General features: G+C 41.1%; 2 protein-coding genes across 2 annotated transcripts; one reads left to right on the top strand and one right to left on the bottom strand.

Annotated features, from left to right (window-relative positions):
- Positions 1 to 531: 531 nt before the first annotated feature.
- LOC121238343 (UDP-galactose/UDP-glucose transporter 5-like) lies at positions 532 to 8162 on the bottom strand. The gene is made up of 11 exons (XM_041135181.1): positions 8048 to 8162; positions 6925 to 7038; positions 6606 to 6698; positions 6379 to 6444; positions 4427 to 4525; positions 3639 to 3718; positions 3034 to 3146; positions 1554 to 1642; positions 1347 to 1433; positions 1172 to 1240; positions 532 to 1082 (listed from the first exon to the last, which is right to left on the bottom strand). Exons 1-11 carry the CDS (start codon positions 8159 to 8161, stop codon positions 975 to 977), a joined length of 1032 nt encoding a protein of 343 aa, XP_040991115.1. The 5' UTR covers position 8162; the 3' UTR covers positions 532 to 974.
- A 4226-nt stretch (positions 8163 to 12388) lies between these two features.
- On the top strand, positions 12389 to 13583 carry LOC121238106. The gene is made up of 2 exons (XM_041134960.1): positions 12389 to 12538; positions 13392 to 13583. Exons 1-2 carry the CDS (start codon positions 12389 to 12391, stop codon positions 13581 to 13583), a joined length of 342 nt encoding a protein of 113 aa, XP_040990894.1.
- The last annotated feature ends 3716 nt before the right edge of the window (positions 13584 to 17299 follow it).

The raw sequence follows: 17299 nt of genomic DNA, 5'->3' as shown, positions 1-17299 counted from the left end.
ACATAATATATATATTAAATTATTAGTAACATTTTATCATAAGAAGTAACAATTTATTATATGTCTTTTACATTTTAAAAAAATAAAAAAATGGACCGGACCGGACCGGAAACGGGTAAAACCGAAGGTACCGGTTTAGGAGGGTAGCTGGGACGTAATCAATTTTGAAAAATGCAAAATCGATACATACCGGTTCGATTTTAAATTTTGTTCAAAACCGGACCGGAACGAACCGATTACACCCCTATCTAGATCAACTCTTGAGAGAGTAAAAAAGTGGCATTTTTTTTAATGCTACTATTCCTCCTCAATTTGCCCATTTATACATTTAATTTTTTTCTTAATAGTTAAGAAAATGACTATTAGTATATTTGTATTTTTTTTATTTTTATAAATTTTTAAACATGTTTATAAAATGTTTGAAAAAAAAAGTAAAAAAAAAAAAGTACAATTTACATTAGGCAGCAAAGTGAGTAGTCACATGCAGCGGTAAAGTAGCACCTCTCTTTGATAAATATATACTATGAACAACATAGAATGCATGTTTTTTTATTAGTAAAGAAGAATTTTATTAATGAGAGAAGTAGGCATAGACTAAGTACACATGACATATACAACATAAAAAATGTATGTTACGCCCTCAAAGTGCATAATGTGCACAACAATAAACCTCAAAACCTTTTCTTTCAATCTCTCGTTCATCATTCCCATTCAAGACTACATAAATAAATTAAACAAATGTGGACTCGTAGGATCCTTTCAATACTGTGTATATGAGAATTGATGCTGCGGATCCAGAGAGATGCGTGTGCATGCGATGCTCTCTCTAGGTTTATATGTTAAATCACTTGTGCATTAGCCTTTCTCAGTTTCCAACATGCAGCTTTATGCTTTAAAATTAAAGCTGCCTATTACCTATATGTTAGACAGTCTTGAATTCCAGACCTCATAGCTAGGAAACGTAAAACTGACCCTCATGGATTCAGCTTCACAGGACTAGAAGCTCCATTTTCCGAAGCATCTGAAGGTTTTTGAGGTGGTTTCAAGAAGCCTTTTGCATAAAGGGCACCGAAGACTGTAACCTGATCAATATATCCAATGTAGTGTGGTTGGACTCCAAAAGAAATTTGAAAAAACAAATGACCAGGATAGGATTCAACTTGATGCTTACAGCTCCGATCCACTGTTCCCAGCTAAGGGGATGGGAAAACCACGCACAAGACAGCATGATGCTCACCAACTTAATATAAAACGAGAGAGATTGAGAAGATACCATCACCAGAAACATAGTTGTGAGACACAAACGATAGAAGATGAACCATTGCTATGGAGATTTATACGTTTACCTGTCTCGTCGTCATTATGGTGGCAAATGTAAGGGACCCAAAATTTCGGATTGTGTAAGAAATGAAAAATTGACTTATTGTTGCGACCTGTAACAAAAATAATCATAAAAACAGAATATGAAACAAATGGTAATAAATTCTCATAAATACTGATAAAACGCTGTTTAAAAAGGGAATAAACAAAACAAGAAGATTAAGGTCACTTACAGTGGAAAGCAATAAAATGTCCAAGAAACAATCATTATGGCGAGAAACAAAATCTATTGCGGGAAGTAGATGTCCTTGTAATATAAAACCTAAATCAAAACAATGAACATCAAAACAGACCAATCACCAACCGCTAAAGTGCAACAAAGAAAAAAATGTAATCTAAAAGTAGTACAAGATGCTTGTGCACATACTTGCTTTTGTATGTTCCAAAATTTATTACTTACAGAAAATTGAAATACAACTACATTATTTGATCAAATGGAAATTGAAAAAGGGAAGGGCAGTCATCCTACCCCAGTTACATATTAGAATACTTCCATTTATAACTTACCGTATAGCATAAGTTTAGGTTACATCTGGATAAGGCTATAACTCTACACAAGACGTGTTGTACACAAAATACAAGCTTTACTGTGTTTGGTAAGTGAAGTAGTCTGAGACTACTACACTACTATTCAATACTATTAACAAACAGCTCACTACTATTCACAAACTATTCACTACTTTTTTTATGACAAGGAACCCTCTGAAACTGTGGAAATGCATCATGTCTTTTATTCAGTTAAACCCCGGATCCGTGCAATGAGTACCAATCACATGAATCAGGTAAATGATCAGTTTTCACCAATGGGATGTGGCCCCTTGAAATTGTTTACACCCAAGGTTCAAACTTTAGACCTAGAAGGAGTATACCACCAAGACCAATGCTCTTATTACTTGAGCCAACTTCAGCCTACTTCCATTATAACACATTCTTGAGCAACGACTCAATTTTTCTTGCGTGCCTACGCTTATGACAGAGGCCTAGAATTCTAGAAATCTATTGACATCAAAGAAAAAGATGCCTGATAAGTAAAGATAGTGTCCTTCGCAAAAGTAGTCTGATAAATTGCACCATATTTTCCAAGTGCTTATATGACACAAATTTTCTGTCACACACACATAACAAAAAAATATCCAGAGTTTTGCTTAGATGTCCCACCATGCAACATGCGTTAGTGCTTAATGTGGTTTCCACGACAAAATATGTCGCAGTGATTGACATGGCTAAACTTCAGTAGAAGTACCATCTCACAGACTTCCAATTATCAATTCAGAATGATAGCAATTTAGTTGGGATAAAGCCTTAGAAGGGTTAAGTTGAATTCACTAAACTACATCAAATATTGAGAGAAAGCTCAACTGGCATAAAATCTTTGATCTTTATTATATGATAAGAAAATCATATCTCAAGACCAAGCTAACACTAATCAATTACTGAAGGTAACTTTCATAGTGAAATAACAAAATCTTGAGCACATCAAGCATATGCCATGATAATACAACATTCTTAATGCACTCAAACAGAGTAAAGAAAAAAACTTTGTACACATCTATAATGCTTCTTCATGCAGCCCATGTCCCATATATATCCTCAATCAAAATGTAACCTGAGTGTTTAGGAAGTCACAAAATTGACATAACGCAAAAAACTTACCTGTCAAGCTAAGAATGCAAGAACACAATGTTGTGTAGAATATTTGGTTGTGTATCTCCATATCATAGCCTTTAAAAAGTTTGTCTTGGAATGTGCTTGTAAATCCATCAAACCTGTAACCACATAGATGAACATCTGAATTCACAGGAAATGAATAAACACCTCTCAATTATCATTTAGAAGGTAAATTCTAAAGTGCACTGCAACACATTCAGAAAATGGAAATGCCAAATGTTCCAACCAAGCTGATGTGAGGATGACAAGCAATGAAGCATCAAGGGAGTAGTATAGTATTGCCGTAATGGAATAGATGTTTATTTGTATGTATGCAATTTAGTTTAATAGGCAGAATTGTTAGAAAAAAAACCATTTATACAACTCCATGTGTGAGAGCCAAGCATCAAGGCATAAGAATTTTAACAAAATAACAATAATTTTCATGATTTTTTGTTACTTATAAAAAAAATAATGGAGCATAAATATTTACAACTTTTACGTTATAATATTGATAAAAAAATATAATTAATAGCTAATACCAAAGAAATTTTCAATTATAGAGATCAGTTATCCTAATAATGAGATGATATGAGTTTCACGTATGATACCCGAGATAACCAATCATTAGGGAGACACCCCAAACGGTGTTTTCCCTTCCTCTACTGTATGGACTGATATCGGATGCTGCCTACAGAAGCAAACACAAGAATTAGTTCGGATCATATTCAAGTTAAAAACAAGTTAGTCAGGTTCTTGTGTGTCCTCAACAGAGTCCACATGAATTAACAAGGGCATTAATTTATAAAGCAGACATGTGAGAACAAAATTCACTGCAGTAGTGACTTTAAATCTACTACTCCATGTGCTGTCAAATGACCTAATCAAGTGTGCATACTCGAATGACAATGTGGTCATACCATCATAGTTAAGGTTATTTAGATAATAAATTCCGTAACTTAAAGATATGCCATCCACTTATTTTTATTAAAGAAATAAATAAATGAATTGAAGATAACATTTTCAACACAACAAAAACCATTTTAAATGCTGAAACGTATGAAAACAATCCACAAGGGTGACTAAAACATCAAAGAAACTAACCTAGGGTAGCTTGCTATTTCTTCCATTGTCACACTCAGTTCTCATGGGAACTTCATGTGAAAGGAAATTAAACCAAGTTACAGTAATACATAAAATATAGTTCCATGTTGATTTGAACACAAGAAACACAAACATCAACTTGTGCACAAAAAACCTTAGTCAAGTGAAGAAAGGTGGGCTAGGTTTTATGTTCATTTACTTATACCAAAAAACCAATTGAAAAAAGGGGAAAAAAAAGAGGGCAAAAGAGTCATGAATCAGGCAAATAATTCAAGAATAGCGCCACTGTTATTACCGGATATAGAATAAATATTGAACAGCCCAGCATCACTAGAAAAGCCAACAAATAGTCATGTCCTCTGTATATCTTCCGCATAATTATGGTGCCCCAAACCTGTGTGATACACAATTCATAATGAGAAGCATAACATGCAGAAGATTAAAGGTTCTCCATATAAAAAAACAGGAAAATTGATGCAACTCATCAATTGACTGAATGAACTTCATGAGGGGAAAAAGTTCAAGGTAAAAACAAAGAGAAGTTTAAGCAAAGCCATCACTTCACCTAATCTTCAGGAATGTCTCAATCAACTTCCCATTAATAGAGATGGAAAAGCTAGTCACTGAGATACATTCCATGATCCACTGCCCTCTTTTAGAAGTTATAAAACAGTTTTTCTTTACATACTTTTTTTCCTATAAAAAAAAAATAATTTAACCATCCCTGGCCATCATCCTCTTCATTTTTCTAATAAGTTTAAATTGTGAACATATAAAACTTGAGATCAATTGAAGTAAATATTGATCAAACACCCCCAGCGCACGCGCGCGAATTCCTCTCAATCTCCAGGCGTTTCTCTTGAATTGTCTACTTAAGATTGATGGTTTGCATGGCTATCCAGATTTCATATTTAATTTCGTTCATTCAGACTAGAGCCACACATCCTATAATTTAACAAGCTTTAATGACAGATTGGTGTAGCAAGACTAAAATTTTCCAGTAACTGTAGGGCCTGTTTGGGTTTACGGTAGGAGTCTTAAAAAGTGCTTAAACAGCTTTAAAAGCTCTTTAATGGAAAAATTAGGTTGTTTGGGTGTTACACATTAAAGCATTTTTAATCTCAAATAAGTTAAAAAGTACGTTTGAGGAAAATATCATTTTGATGCTTTTTCTCAAACATGCTTTTCCGGATAATGTGGAACGTAATTCAAATTTTAAAAAGACTGTAAATGGACAAAAATACCCATACAACTTTTAGATAATTACAACTTTCAAAGATATGATCATAATCTTTAAAATTTTAAATAATCGTCATTTCTACCTTAGAAATCACTTTTTTAATTTGTTTCCAAACAAACGTAATATATTTAAAAGTGCTTTAAACATATGGTTACCAAACAGTAAATAACTTTTTAATAGTAGAACTTATTACTTAAGTTATAAGCTATAAGCCCTAAAGTTATAAGCTATATTTCCCACCGCAATCCCAAACATACATGTAGTTTTGAATGAGGAAATTCAATCTACCTAAAGGCAGGGGATGAGACCAAGTCATAATTCACCCTCACAGCAGACTGGAGCTAAAAACAATCATTTTCTCATAAGTTTCTGCCTCATAAGATCCATCTTGATAGTAATGAATGTGCGTGGAACCACCAAGTACCCTTCTCCCATCCCCATGGAAAAAAGGAGAAAGAAGCAATCAACAAGAAAGAAAAAGACATTATGAGATAAGAAAAGCAAAAATGCATTGACTCTCCAGTAAATTCATCACTCATAAGCACTTATTGAAAGAGAGAGAGAGAGAGAGAGAGAGAGAGAGAGAGAGAGTCCATAAACTGTGTTTCAACAATTTGCTTAGCAATTGAAGCAAACTGCAATAACTAGAGTTAATAAGTTCAGAAATGATATGAAATTTACAAATTATATACAACAGTGTCAACAAGAATTTAATTTTAACTGCTACGTTGGAAATCTAAAGAAGATAAAGAGTGAGTGGTTGACAAAAATCTGTAATCAATTCCCAAATTTAAAGACTCACAAGGGATAATAAAACAGAAGAACAGCTGTTCTCCTTCCCACTCATATAGAAATAGCACTAGAAGAAAGCACAATGTGACGCACCCAAAACAAGCAGTTCTTCAGTTATAGAGATAGGAATACATTATACAAAAAATGAAAAGATTGTACAAAGAAATTAATGAATACTGTCACTACCAGAATAAATAAATGCACAATTAACTTACCATAACAGGTATCATTTTCGCACATTTAGCAAGTGTCTGGACAGGAAAGCTGACATATTTGAGGGCCTGTAACAAGCCTTTGTCAATAAAGTGTGTAAAATCAATCAACTAGCAATAGAAACTTCTTATTCAGAAAAGTAGCAAAAAGGAAACATAGAAAACAAGCAGATTAGTTTTGCCTATGGAGTGAGTAATAATGCATAGAAATGTGAATCTAAACAGCTTACCTCATACTGACATGTGGTGGTTAGTATGTTTGATATTGACACAAGGCAGTACTTGTAAACTGGAGCCACTGGGTCCAAGGCTTGTTTACTTGCCTAGAACAAAAAGGAAAAAAAAAAAAAATCACAAATGAAAATAATAATTATAATCCGAGAAGTTGCTGAATCAACCAAAGCCACTCTCACAGCACAGCACATTAGATAGGTTGCAGTTTAAACACAGTTGAAAAATCCATTTGGGTGATCATCAGTTTTACTCTCTAGGAATCAACGTCAACTGACCCTGTAAGCCTAAAAAAATATCACAGTAACAGCTCCTCACCAGTAAAGCACCTGCAGATACAGCAGATGTTGTGATGCGGTTGCAGAAAACAAGAAACAGCGAGTATTTAAAATATTCTTTGTTCACCCCATATGGTACTCTCATGATCTTTTCCTGCATGAAACCAACATTTCTGAGTTGCTTCGAATAGCATGATTGACCACTTTTAGACTATAACTAATTACTGTGTCATATATATGTATGTACATATAGGATTGGTAGGTTACAGATGCACTCAATGATATTGACCCACAGCCTCACCCTACACAGTGCACCTCATTCTTTTTCTTTTCTTTTTTTTTTTTTTGGGGGGGGGGGGGAGCAATTTTACAGAACTCATGTTTACAAAACAGACAATGACCAGTGCACATTCTGCTTCTTCTTAATAAACTGATTTTGTCATTTAGAAAACGGGAAAACAAAAATGCATCAGCTCTCACGGTACAAAATGTGGCCCCACCAGTGACAATGACTTGGCATTAAGCAAGCATTCAAATCCTGACCAAGTAAGGATTGTTTATTTATGTATTTATCAATTCATTTTGTGTACGAGAGAGTCAAATGGTTCAATCTTTCTTGCAGATCAGAACAAATTTCATTTTAACTTTTCTGTGTTACTTATCGAAAAAAGATTTATGACCCAGAAATCTGGGAAAAAATTGTCAGTATAATTTCAACCATGGCCACTAAAATTTCAAGGAAATAGTTTGCTCACACCCAAGTAGCCAACGGTGGCTCACATTTAAGATTCTAGAAACCCCTCACTCCAAATTTTGAAACTGATCATCTAAATCTTCAATCATGCCATGCACCAGTAATGGAAGTCCTACAGACATCGTCAGCGAATTATATCACTCAATTTCATCGGCTTAACATAAATGGCGCATATATGACTCAATTTCATCTATTTGCAATATAGTCCAAATCAAGATTAGCCAGAAAAATCAGTATTTCAATTAGTTAATAGTTGAAATCGAAATTTAATTGAACGCAAAATGCACGTATGATTGGGAGCCAACACTAATCACGTAACATAACTAGAAACAAGACAAAAGTCATAATCTACAGAGGATATTAAATATAAACAAAAAAAATAGAAGTTTTGGAAAAATGATGTTGAAACCTGAAAGACACCGTAGGTAACAAGGGTGGTCATGATTCCGACCACGGAAAAAACCATTTTCCATAAATTGCTCTCTTTCCAAGTGACACCTGCAGCTGCTGTTGGTTCCGCCATAGCCTCCATCCACACAAACAAAACCGCCCCCCCCCCCCCCCCCCCCCCCCCCCCCCCCCCCCCCCCCCCCCCCCCCCAAAAGGCCCCCCAAAAGAACCTCTCTTCCTATGCCTGTCTCCCTCTCTCGAGTGCGTGCGCTTGCGGTTCAATATCTTTGATCCTCTATCCTTGGCCCGCTACATTAGCTGGTCGTTCTCTCCGGCAATTCGCGTCACCGATACTCGGTACATCTCCTTCTCCATGTTTCTTAAACGACGCCCGTATTAGTGTAACTTTGGTGAAATTATAGTCTCTCTGAATGCCTCTTAACGACCAATTAATGTTGGAAGTTGGAACCGATGAGGAAGCAGTGACAGACTGATTATTGAGATCAGTGATCACCGACTGAGCGAGCGTTTCGTTCCCTCCGGCGACTCGCTCCTACCCCAAAAAGAATAAAGATGATAATTTTATTTTGAGTAACGTTAGGCTGTCAGCAGTCATCACTGGGCCAGCCTAGACAAAACTTATCAGTTTTTATTTTATTTTTTCATATTTTTTAAAAATATATATATATTAATATATAAATAATTACTTCCTTAATTAATAAATAAAAAAATTAAAAAAAATTTAAATACGTCAAAATAAAAAGACAAAACAAGAGAGTAAATTATCATTATTATTTTATTTTCCTCTCAATCAAAAGGAAAGTTTGAAAAGTCACGTCAGCCATGCCATCTGGATGCATTTTTAAGGGACAATCTACCGTGAACGTACACGAGTCGAGATCAAATAAAGTTAAACAGTAGATATTATAGTTTAGTTATAATATACTTTTAATCTAAAAAAGTTCTATTATATTTTTTTAATCAATATATATTCTATAATGAACGTAAGGGGATTTTCCTCCGATCGGCCTTTGAAATAAATTCACAAGAGATCATTAGGAAAGTAAGTCAGAAAGCTTGGCCAAATTCAATCAAGCCCAACGACCCTCTTTTAAAATGAGTTAGTGTGTCTCTGCAGGGTATTCGGTCTATAAGCAAAACTCACATGGCAACCCACGCATAGGGAAAGTGGACAGTAGGGGCCAACAGGACTACCTGCCCTGACACCACCCTAATGACAAACTACCATCAGGAACTTGCACAGGTAGGTGGGCAGAAAATATGGAGAACACGTAATCTCCTGACAGCAGATATGAAGAGGCTTAAAAGGGAATGCCTACTGGGTAAAGTGAGTCAGAGAATCACACTGTATTAATGACACCGCTTCCTTGACTCAACGCCGCATTAATGATGCCGCCCCAAAATCCACACCGCATTAAAGAATTCTTATTAAAAAAAATAGTGGAAAGGATATATGCCTCTCAAAGTTAGAGATGAGTTGTCTCCACCAGAAACATAGTATAAAAGTCGATCATCAGGTACGAAAAACTCTCTCTAATTCCTCTAAGCTTACGCACGAACTACTAAGGAGATATACTAACTTTAGAAATCGGAAACTCTCTGGCCACCACCAAGGCCCCCCCACTCTTCGTGTTTACTTAAATGTGCAGGTGAAAGACCGAAGACTCAAGGTGTTGGAACCCAGTCCAAAGGTGAGCGAAACACGACATTAACAGTCGCGCCGTCTGTGGGATCTCTATAGAATTCACATGTCTTTCGTATGCCTGCGACAACCCATTCTCAGACAACTCGGGGAGAAGAAGAAGTAACGTATACAAACATGGAAGCGAGGCTCACCGCAATGGAACAACTAGTAAGAAAACTAACTATTGAGGTAGAGACCCTTCGAAAAGAGAATGAGACGCTCAGAGTAGCCACCAACGAGCCAGCAAACAAGGCAGGACCCCGAGTGACAGCCAGCATGTAGGATCTAGAAGCGCAGGAGGGGGAGGTGGTGCGGAAGAAGAAAGGAAAAATATGCAGAACGAGCTGAAGGGGAAGTATGAGGAGATAGCAAAAAATATAGGCACGTCGTCGTCGGTAGACCAATTACTCACCAGCTCGGGCCTACCCTACAGCGAGGAGGTGATGGTTGTGCCCCTACCACTGAAGTTTTGAGTTCCCCTCATGGACATGTATGATAGGGCCAGAGGCCCCCTTAAGCACCTGGAAACCTTCAGAGTCCACATGACCCTGCATGCTTTCCCAGGAGAAGTGGCTTGTAGAGCTTTCCACTGACCTTGAAGGAGCCGGCAAGAGTATGGTTCGGGTTTTTGACACTTGGGTCCATAGACAGCTTCAAGGAGGTGGCTCGTCTATTCCTCACACAACTTATGGCGAGCAGAAGAAGAAGGCACCTCAAGGCATATCTCCTTACCATCAAGCAAGCGGAAGAAAAGACTTGAAAGTATACTTATCTATGTTCAACAAAAAGCGCATGACTACAGATGACCAAGACAAGAAAATAACCTTGGCAGCACTTTTGGGAGGAATGTGGCCCCAGTCCCAGTTCATGGCAGAGTTGGCAAGTTGAACCCCCGCCACGCTGCAGGAGTTCATGGATCAAGCGGACAACTTTATTAACACCGGAGATACACTTCTAGCCTTGACCGAACCAAGAAAGAAAGAACTGAGGCTAGCAAACAGGAAAGGGAAGGCACCAACCAAGAGTAAAATTGGCGGGAAGCCAGAGAAGGCACAAAGTGACAACAGGAGAGGGAAGCCCATGTGAGAGGCTCGAGGTTTCAATTTCACCGGGCGACGTTCACCATCCAAAAAGATGACCAGGAAGCTGCCCAAGAAGACAGCTACAGGAGCACTACTCGCTGCCATTGCACCTATCATCAGTCTACCACTCACAATACAGAAGATTGCATCACCTTGAAAGAGGAAATAAATCAAACTGGGAGACCGAGGCCACGGTATTCTCCCACCTGGAGACCAGAGCAAGAGTGGAGAAGAAGATCGCATGAAAGAAGTGCTGAGAGGGCCGACAGGCCGATGAAGGAAAGGAGCCCAAGACAAAGGGAAGGTGCACAGAGCCCCCGCACACCACATCAGGAAAGGCCACCCCAGGGGGAAATCAAAACCATCACAGGAAAATTTGTTGGTGGGGGCGCGCCCTCATCCAGTCGGAAGGAACATGTCAGGCAAGCGAGATACCTAGAAGTATATTCAGCAGAGTACCGCCCCACCAAGTACAGGAGGAGTGAACCGACCCCCGTCATTTCCTTTGGAGAAGATGACGAGGAGGGGGTCATCTATCCGCACAATGACGCCCTAGTGGTGACTATACTAGCTGCCAACTTCACTACTAGGAGGATCCTTGTCGACAATGGCAGTTTCATAGACATCCTCTTTTGGGAAGCCTTTACCCAGATGAGGATAAACACTGTCGGACTCCAACCAGCTCTCATGCCGCTCAAAGGTTTCTTTGAGAAAATGTTCTAGCCAATTGGGACCATCATGTTGTCCGTCTTGGAGGGCAGTGCCCCCTGCACGGCTTCTATCATGGTTAACTTCTTGGTAGTAAAGGCCCATTTGTCTTACAACGCCATACTCGGCAGGCCTACCCTCAACATCCTAAGGGTGGCGACGTCGACCTACCACATGAAGATGAAGTTTCCAACCCCTCGAGGAGTGGGAGAAATCTGAGGGGAGCAAGTCTTGGCACGAGAATGTTACGTGCATGAATTGAAGACTAGGAGCGTCAAGGTGCATGTGGTCCACCCCTCGGTTGATGACCACGGTCTCCCACCCCTGCTCGAGCACACCCCGACAGATAGGGATATTTGAGATGAGCATTGGCTCAGGAAGGTGGAGATGGACGAACCGCTGGAGTTGATCCCCTTGAACCCAAGTAGTCCGGAAGCCACCGCTAGGATTGGCAGTGGGATGACTCCGAGAATGAGAAGCGCCATGCAACAACTCCTCACAGAACACCAGGATGTCTTCCTCCTGGAGTCACGAAGACATGCTTGGGATCGACCGAGACATCATGCAGCATCGTTTGAGCATGGACCCAAAAGCTAAGGGAGTAAGGCAGAAACTCTAAAACTTCAGTGCAAAAAAGAATGTTGCCATTGGAGCAGAAGTTGATCAGTTACTCGCGACGGGCTTCATACGTGAGGCCCATTACCCAGACTGATTTTCCAATGTGGTGTTGGTGAAGAAGCAAAACAACAAGTGGAGAATGTGCGTTGACTTTACTGACTTAAATAAGGCTTGCCCAAAAGATAGCTTCTCGCTACCCCGGATTGACTTGATCGTCTACTAGGCGGGTCATTGCATGATTAGGTTTATGGACGCCTACTCCGGGTACAATCAGATTTGCATCAACCCGGATGATGAGGAGAAGACTTCGTTCATCACCGATCGAGGATTATACTGCTACTCTGCCATGTCGTTTGGGCTGAAAATGTGGGAGCCACGTATCAACAGTTGGTCAACCGTATGTTAAAAAATCGGATCGGGAGAAACATAGATGTCTACGTGGATGATTTGTTGGTCAAAAGTGGAACCCCTGAGCAACACTTGGATGACCTCCGCTTCACAGAATTAAGGCAATACTAGATGAAGTTGAACCTGGTGAAGTGTGCTTTCGGTGTAGGTTCCGGGAAATTCTTGGGTTTTATGGTGTCGAAACGGGGGATAAAAGCTAATCTAGAGAAAGTGGAAGCCATACTCCACATGCATAAACGAAGTGCATAAACTAGCTGGATGGGTAGCATTCCTTAACAGATTTGTATCAAGGTCCACCGACAAGTGCCTACCATTTTTCAAGATTTTGGAAAGGTGCGAACATGGGATGATGAGTGCAACCATGCATTCGAGGCTCTTAAGAAAGACCTCACCAGCCATCCACTCCTCAGCCAACCCAGATGTAGAGAAACTTTGGTCCTATACCTATCAGTCTCCCTACAAACGGCTTCCTTGGCCCTAGTATGAGACGAAGGTGAGGTCCAGAAGCCCTGTACTACACCAGCCGGGCATACAGAGGAGAAGAAGCCAAATATCCACACATAGAGTAGCTCACCTTCGCCTTGGTGGTGACCACCTGAAGACTCCGCCCGTACTTCCAGGCTCATCTAGTAAGGGTCCTCATTGAGACCCTCCTAAAGAAGATCATACAAAGACTAGATGCCTCAGGCCGCCTTACAAGTTGGGTCGTTGAGCTGAGCGAGTTTGACATCGAATACACACAACGAAATACTATTAAGGGGTAAGTTTTGGTAGATTTTGTACCAGAATTCACTAGCTTCCCTGAATGGTTTGAACATTCACCTCCCATGAAGCCCTGGCAGGTCTTTGTTGATGGCTCGTCCAGCCGGGCTGGAGGGAGAGTAGGGGTGCATATAATTACAGACGAGGGTGAAGAGCATAATTATCCTATCAAGCTAGCATTCAAAACCAAGACCAATGAGGCAAAGTACAAGGCCCTGTTCTCAAGTCTGGCAGTTGATAGATCTCTCGGCGCCAAGAAGGTCGAGGTGTGAGCCAACTCTCAAGTTGTGGTCAATCAAGTAAGGGGAGAGAAATTGATGCGAGCGGCATCTAGGCAAGAAAATTCTCCTCTGCCAGAAGGGACAGTGATCAAAACCGTCGAAATACCAGCCGTGGGAATTGAAGTAGTATAAGTGAAGCCAGGAGCTCCAGAATGGGTGTTGGATATTATCAGGAACATAGATGCTAATGAGGTGCCCAGCAACAGATACAAAGCAGAAAGATCAAGAATAGAGCAACGCGTTACATCTAGTCGACGGGGTCCTATACCAAAGGGAATACTCCACACCTCTCCTGAAGTGCATCTCAATTGAAGAAGCCCAATACGTGCGGGTGGAAGTACAAGAGGGAATTTGCGATGACCACTTCCAAGGAAAGGTGCTGGTAGGGTAGGTAAAGTGATGAGGGTAGCCTCACGTCCTATAGGATATCGAGGAGTATGTGCGGAAATGCAAGAAATGCCAAGAATACTCCAAAGTGCCCTATTGCTCGCCAAAAGAACTGACGTCAATCACCTCGCCATGGCCCTTTGCCCAATGGGAAATTGACTTAGTAGGTTCCATTCCCCCCGGTAAGGGAGGAGTAAGGTTTGTAGTAGTGGTAATAGACTACTTCACCAAGTGGGTAGAGGCCTAGACGTTAGCGACGATCACGACAAGCAACATCATGCGCTTTTTATAGAAGACGGTCATCTACAGATTCGACATTCCCCACGTCATCATATCAGATAATGGGAGGCAGTTTAACTCTAACCACTACCAAAACTAGTGCCAGGAACTAGGATCAAATTCTGCTACTCGTTTCAGGACATCCTCAGTCCAACGGGCAGGTGAAGGTGACCAACAAGACGCTGATGGGGATACTTAAAAAGAAACTTAGAGACAAAAAGGGCACTTGGGAAGAGGAACTTCCTGGAGTTCTATGGGCCTACCATATCACAATGAGGACCCCTATGGGAGAAACCCATTCACCCTCACTTACAGTCATGAGGCAATGCCTCCAGTCGAGATTGTGATCCCTACCTTCAGGGTACAACACTTCAAGCACAACTCCAAGGGCGAACAATTAGAAAAGCAACTTGACTTGTTGGAGGAGGTCAGGCTTGAAGCCGAAGTAAGGACAACCATCAACAAGAGGAGAGCATAACGATGCTTCAACAAACGTGTACGACCAAGGGCATTCAAGATCAACGATCTCGTACTAAAAATGATGGGAACAACTACCCAGGACAAAGGAAAGCTGGGCCTTCGATGGGAAGGCCCCTATGTGGTCACCGCCAACAACTACCCAGGCTCCTACTAGCTTTGAGACTCACAAGGGAACGAGCTGCCACACACCTGAAACGCCGAGCACCTGCGAAAATTTTATTACTAGAAAAGTTCATGACTTCTAATTTACATTTCCATGTCAACGGTGTATACTCTATTAATGAAAGTGTGAACTTTTAGGAACAAAAAAAGTCTCACGTATCTCAACTCCTTACTCCGTCAATGTAATATCCATCAACGTAATTTCCATCAACGTATCTCCATCAACGAAATTTCCATCGACGACTACTTACCTCCTCGCGAGGCACCAAAAGGATGAGTTACGCCTAAAACTGCTTTATCCTTCTCACGGCAGAGAATGGTCCAGCCCTCGGCTACCTGACATCTACCTTCCTTGTGAGCGTCAATAGGTGAGAGCAGACTCAGTCTCAAACTGCCCGGTAACTTATCTCCTCAAGAGATGTAAAGGGCGAGATGCACCTAAAGCCATCTCGTCCCTCCAGCGACGGAGAGCGGGTACAGCCCCTTGGCTGCCCGACAACTTACCCTAACCTCCGCCACAATGAAAAGTGGGATTAACACCAACCTGACCCAACACTTACATTCCCTGTGATGTCAATGGGTGAGAGCGGGTCCAGTCTCAAACTGTCTGACTACTTATCTCCCCATGAAGGCTAAAAGGTGGGCAGGCGGCCCAACCTTCCTCGTGGGGAGAGCGGGTCCAGTTTCTCAGCTACCAGAACAATTTATCCCGCCCCTATCACAGTGAAGAGTGGACCAGCTGCTCAGCTATCCGACACTTACCTTCCAACGAGGTACCAAAGGGATTAGCCCTTGGCTGCTCAACACTTACCTTCCCTGTGATGTCGACAGGTGGGAGTGGGTCCAGTCTCAAACTACCCGGCAACTTACCTCCCCGTGTGGATCAATAGGTGGTAGACAGCTCAACCTCCCTCGCGTGGGAGAGTGGGTCCAGTCTCTTGGCTGCCTAACAACTTACCCCACCCCCATCATAGAAGAGCGGATCGGCTTTCCAGCTATCCAACAAACTACTTCCTCAGGGGGACTAAAGGGGCGGGCTTAGCCTAAGGCATCCTGATCTTTCTCCTGGTAAATGGTGGGTTTAGTCATTTGACTACCCGATATTACACCATCTCCAAAAATGGAATGCCAAACGAGCAATGCTTTGGACTGCTCGCCTCGCTCCTTCTCTACCAAACGGAATGCCGAACAACTAACGTCTCACGTCTTTGGCAAAATGACCTAGGTTTGCAAATTTCACACTCATAGATCGAGGATGAATTATACTAACTTATTTATTTTGTCCAGTGATATATTAGACATCCCCACTCGCTCACAACGAAGAGCAGAACACCTTTTCAGCCGTCTGGCAAACTACCTCCTTGGGGGGACAAAAGGACTGTTCCCCATAGAATATAGGACCGTTCTCTCCATTACCCAAGAAGGGGAATGTTCAACTGGCAAGGTTGGCACTGGCAGGGTTGTCTAAGAGTGCGCTCGGGTTTTACTCCTTCCCTATCGAGGACCCTCGCTTTAGTGTCATCGGGTCTGGAGGGAGCTTTTACACTCTCAGTGCCCTCGAATTACTTTGGGAATTTAGGAGCACGTGATCTCTCACTCTCTCCAAAGCCTCTAGATAGCCGTGATTCCAAGCGTCACTGTGTTTCCACGAACTTGGCTCACCTCTTGCCTTAGTTTACAATGTCGGCGAGACGGCCGGGGAGCCAAGTATCGTGTCTCCACGAATTTGACTTATTCCTTGCATTGGGCCCACCAGGCCGACAGAAGAAAAAAGTAGAGGAAAAATAACATCAAGGAAGAAACAAACATCCAAGGCCCAATGACAAAGAAAAAAGACAATTTTATTGATAAGTTAAATGTATACAAAGCATGAGCAAATGGCCACAAGGGCGTCTAAAGATACTTGGTCAGAGTTCTTTACAAGGAAAGGAAATAATGTACATAAATTTACAAACAGAAGAAAAAGAAATACATCGGTACTGGAAGGGAAATGTTTAGCTGGCGGGGTTTGTCCAAGAGTGTGCTCAGGATAAGCTCTTTCCATATCAAGACACCACGCTTCATTGCCGCTGGGTCTGGAGGGAGTTCTTGCACTTTCAATGCCCTTAAATTGCTTTGGACATTCAAGAGCACATGATCTCTCATTCTCTCAAAACCCTCCAAGTAGCCATTATTACAGACGTCGTCACGGACCAAGCGAACATGCGACAACTCTTCGCACAGCTGAGGAAGGGTGGTTTCAGTGCTATCAAGGCGAGAGCGCAAGTCCAAGATGGTGGCCTCACGATCAGCTATCACACGATCGGCCTCAGTTTTCTCGAACTCCAAGGACTTCACTCTCTTATCTTTGGCCCTGAGAGAGTCCCTCTTTTCCTGCAAAGACTTTGAGGCCTCCTTGA

This window comes from Juglans microcarpa x Juglans regia, chromosome 7D (assembly GCF_004785595.1).
Source record: "Juglans microcarpa x Juglans regia isolate MS1-56 chromosome 7D, Jm3101_v1.0, whole genome shotgun sequence".
Lineage (NCBI taxonomy): Eukaryota > Viridiplantae > Streptophyta > Magnoliopsida > Fagales > Juglandaceae > Juglans > Juglans microcarpa x Juglans regia.
This window is presented reverse-complemented; position numbering and strand designations above follow the sequence as displayed.

What these genes read in the sequence shown, in the direction of transcription:
- LOC121238106 (XM_041134960.1), top strand. Translation starts at nt 12,389, where the DNA reads ATGGACGCCTACTCCGGGTACAATCAGATTTGCATCAACCCGGATGAT. An exon ending in GTATCAACAGTTGGTCAACC is followed by an intron (nt 12,539 to 13,391) that starts GTATGTTAAAAA and finishes AAGCCCTGGCAG; the next exon opens with GTCTTTGTTGATGGCTCGTC.
- LOC121238343 (XM_041135181.1), bottom strand. Translation starts at nt 8,161, where the DNA reads ATGGCGGAACCAACAGCAGCTGCAGGTGTCACTTGGAAAGAGAGCAAT. An exon ending in ACATTTTATTGCTTTCCACT is followed by an intron (nt 1,434 to 1,553) that starts GTAAGTGACCTT and finishes TTTTTGTTACAG; the next exon opens with GTCGCAACAATAAGTCAATT. An exon ending in CCATAATGACGACGAGACAG is followed by an intron (nt 1,241 to 1,346) that starts GTAAACGTATAA and finishes TTTTATATTAAG; the next exon opens with TTGGTGAGCATCATGCTGTC.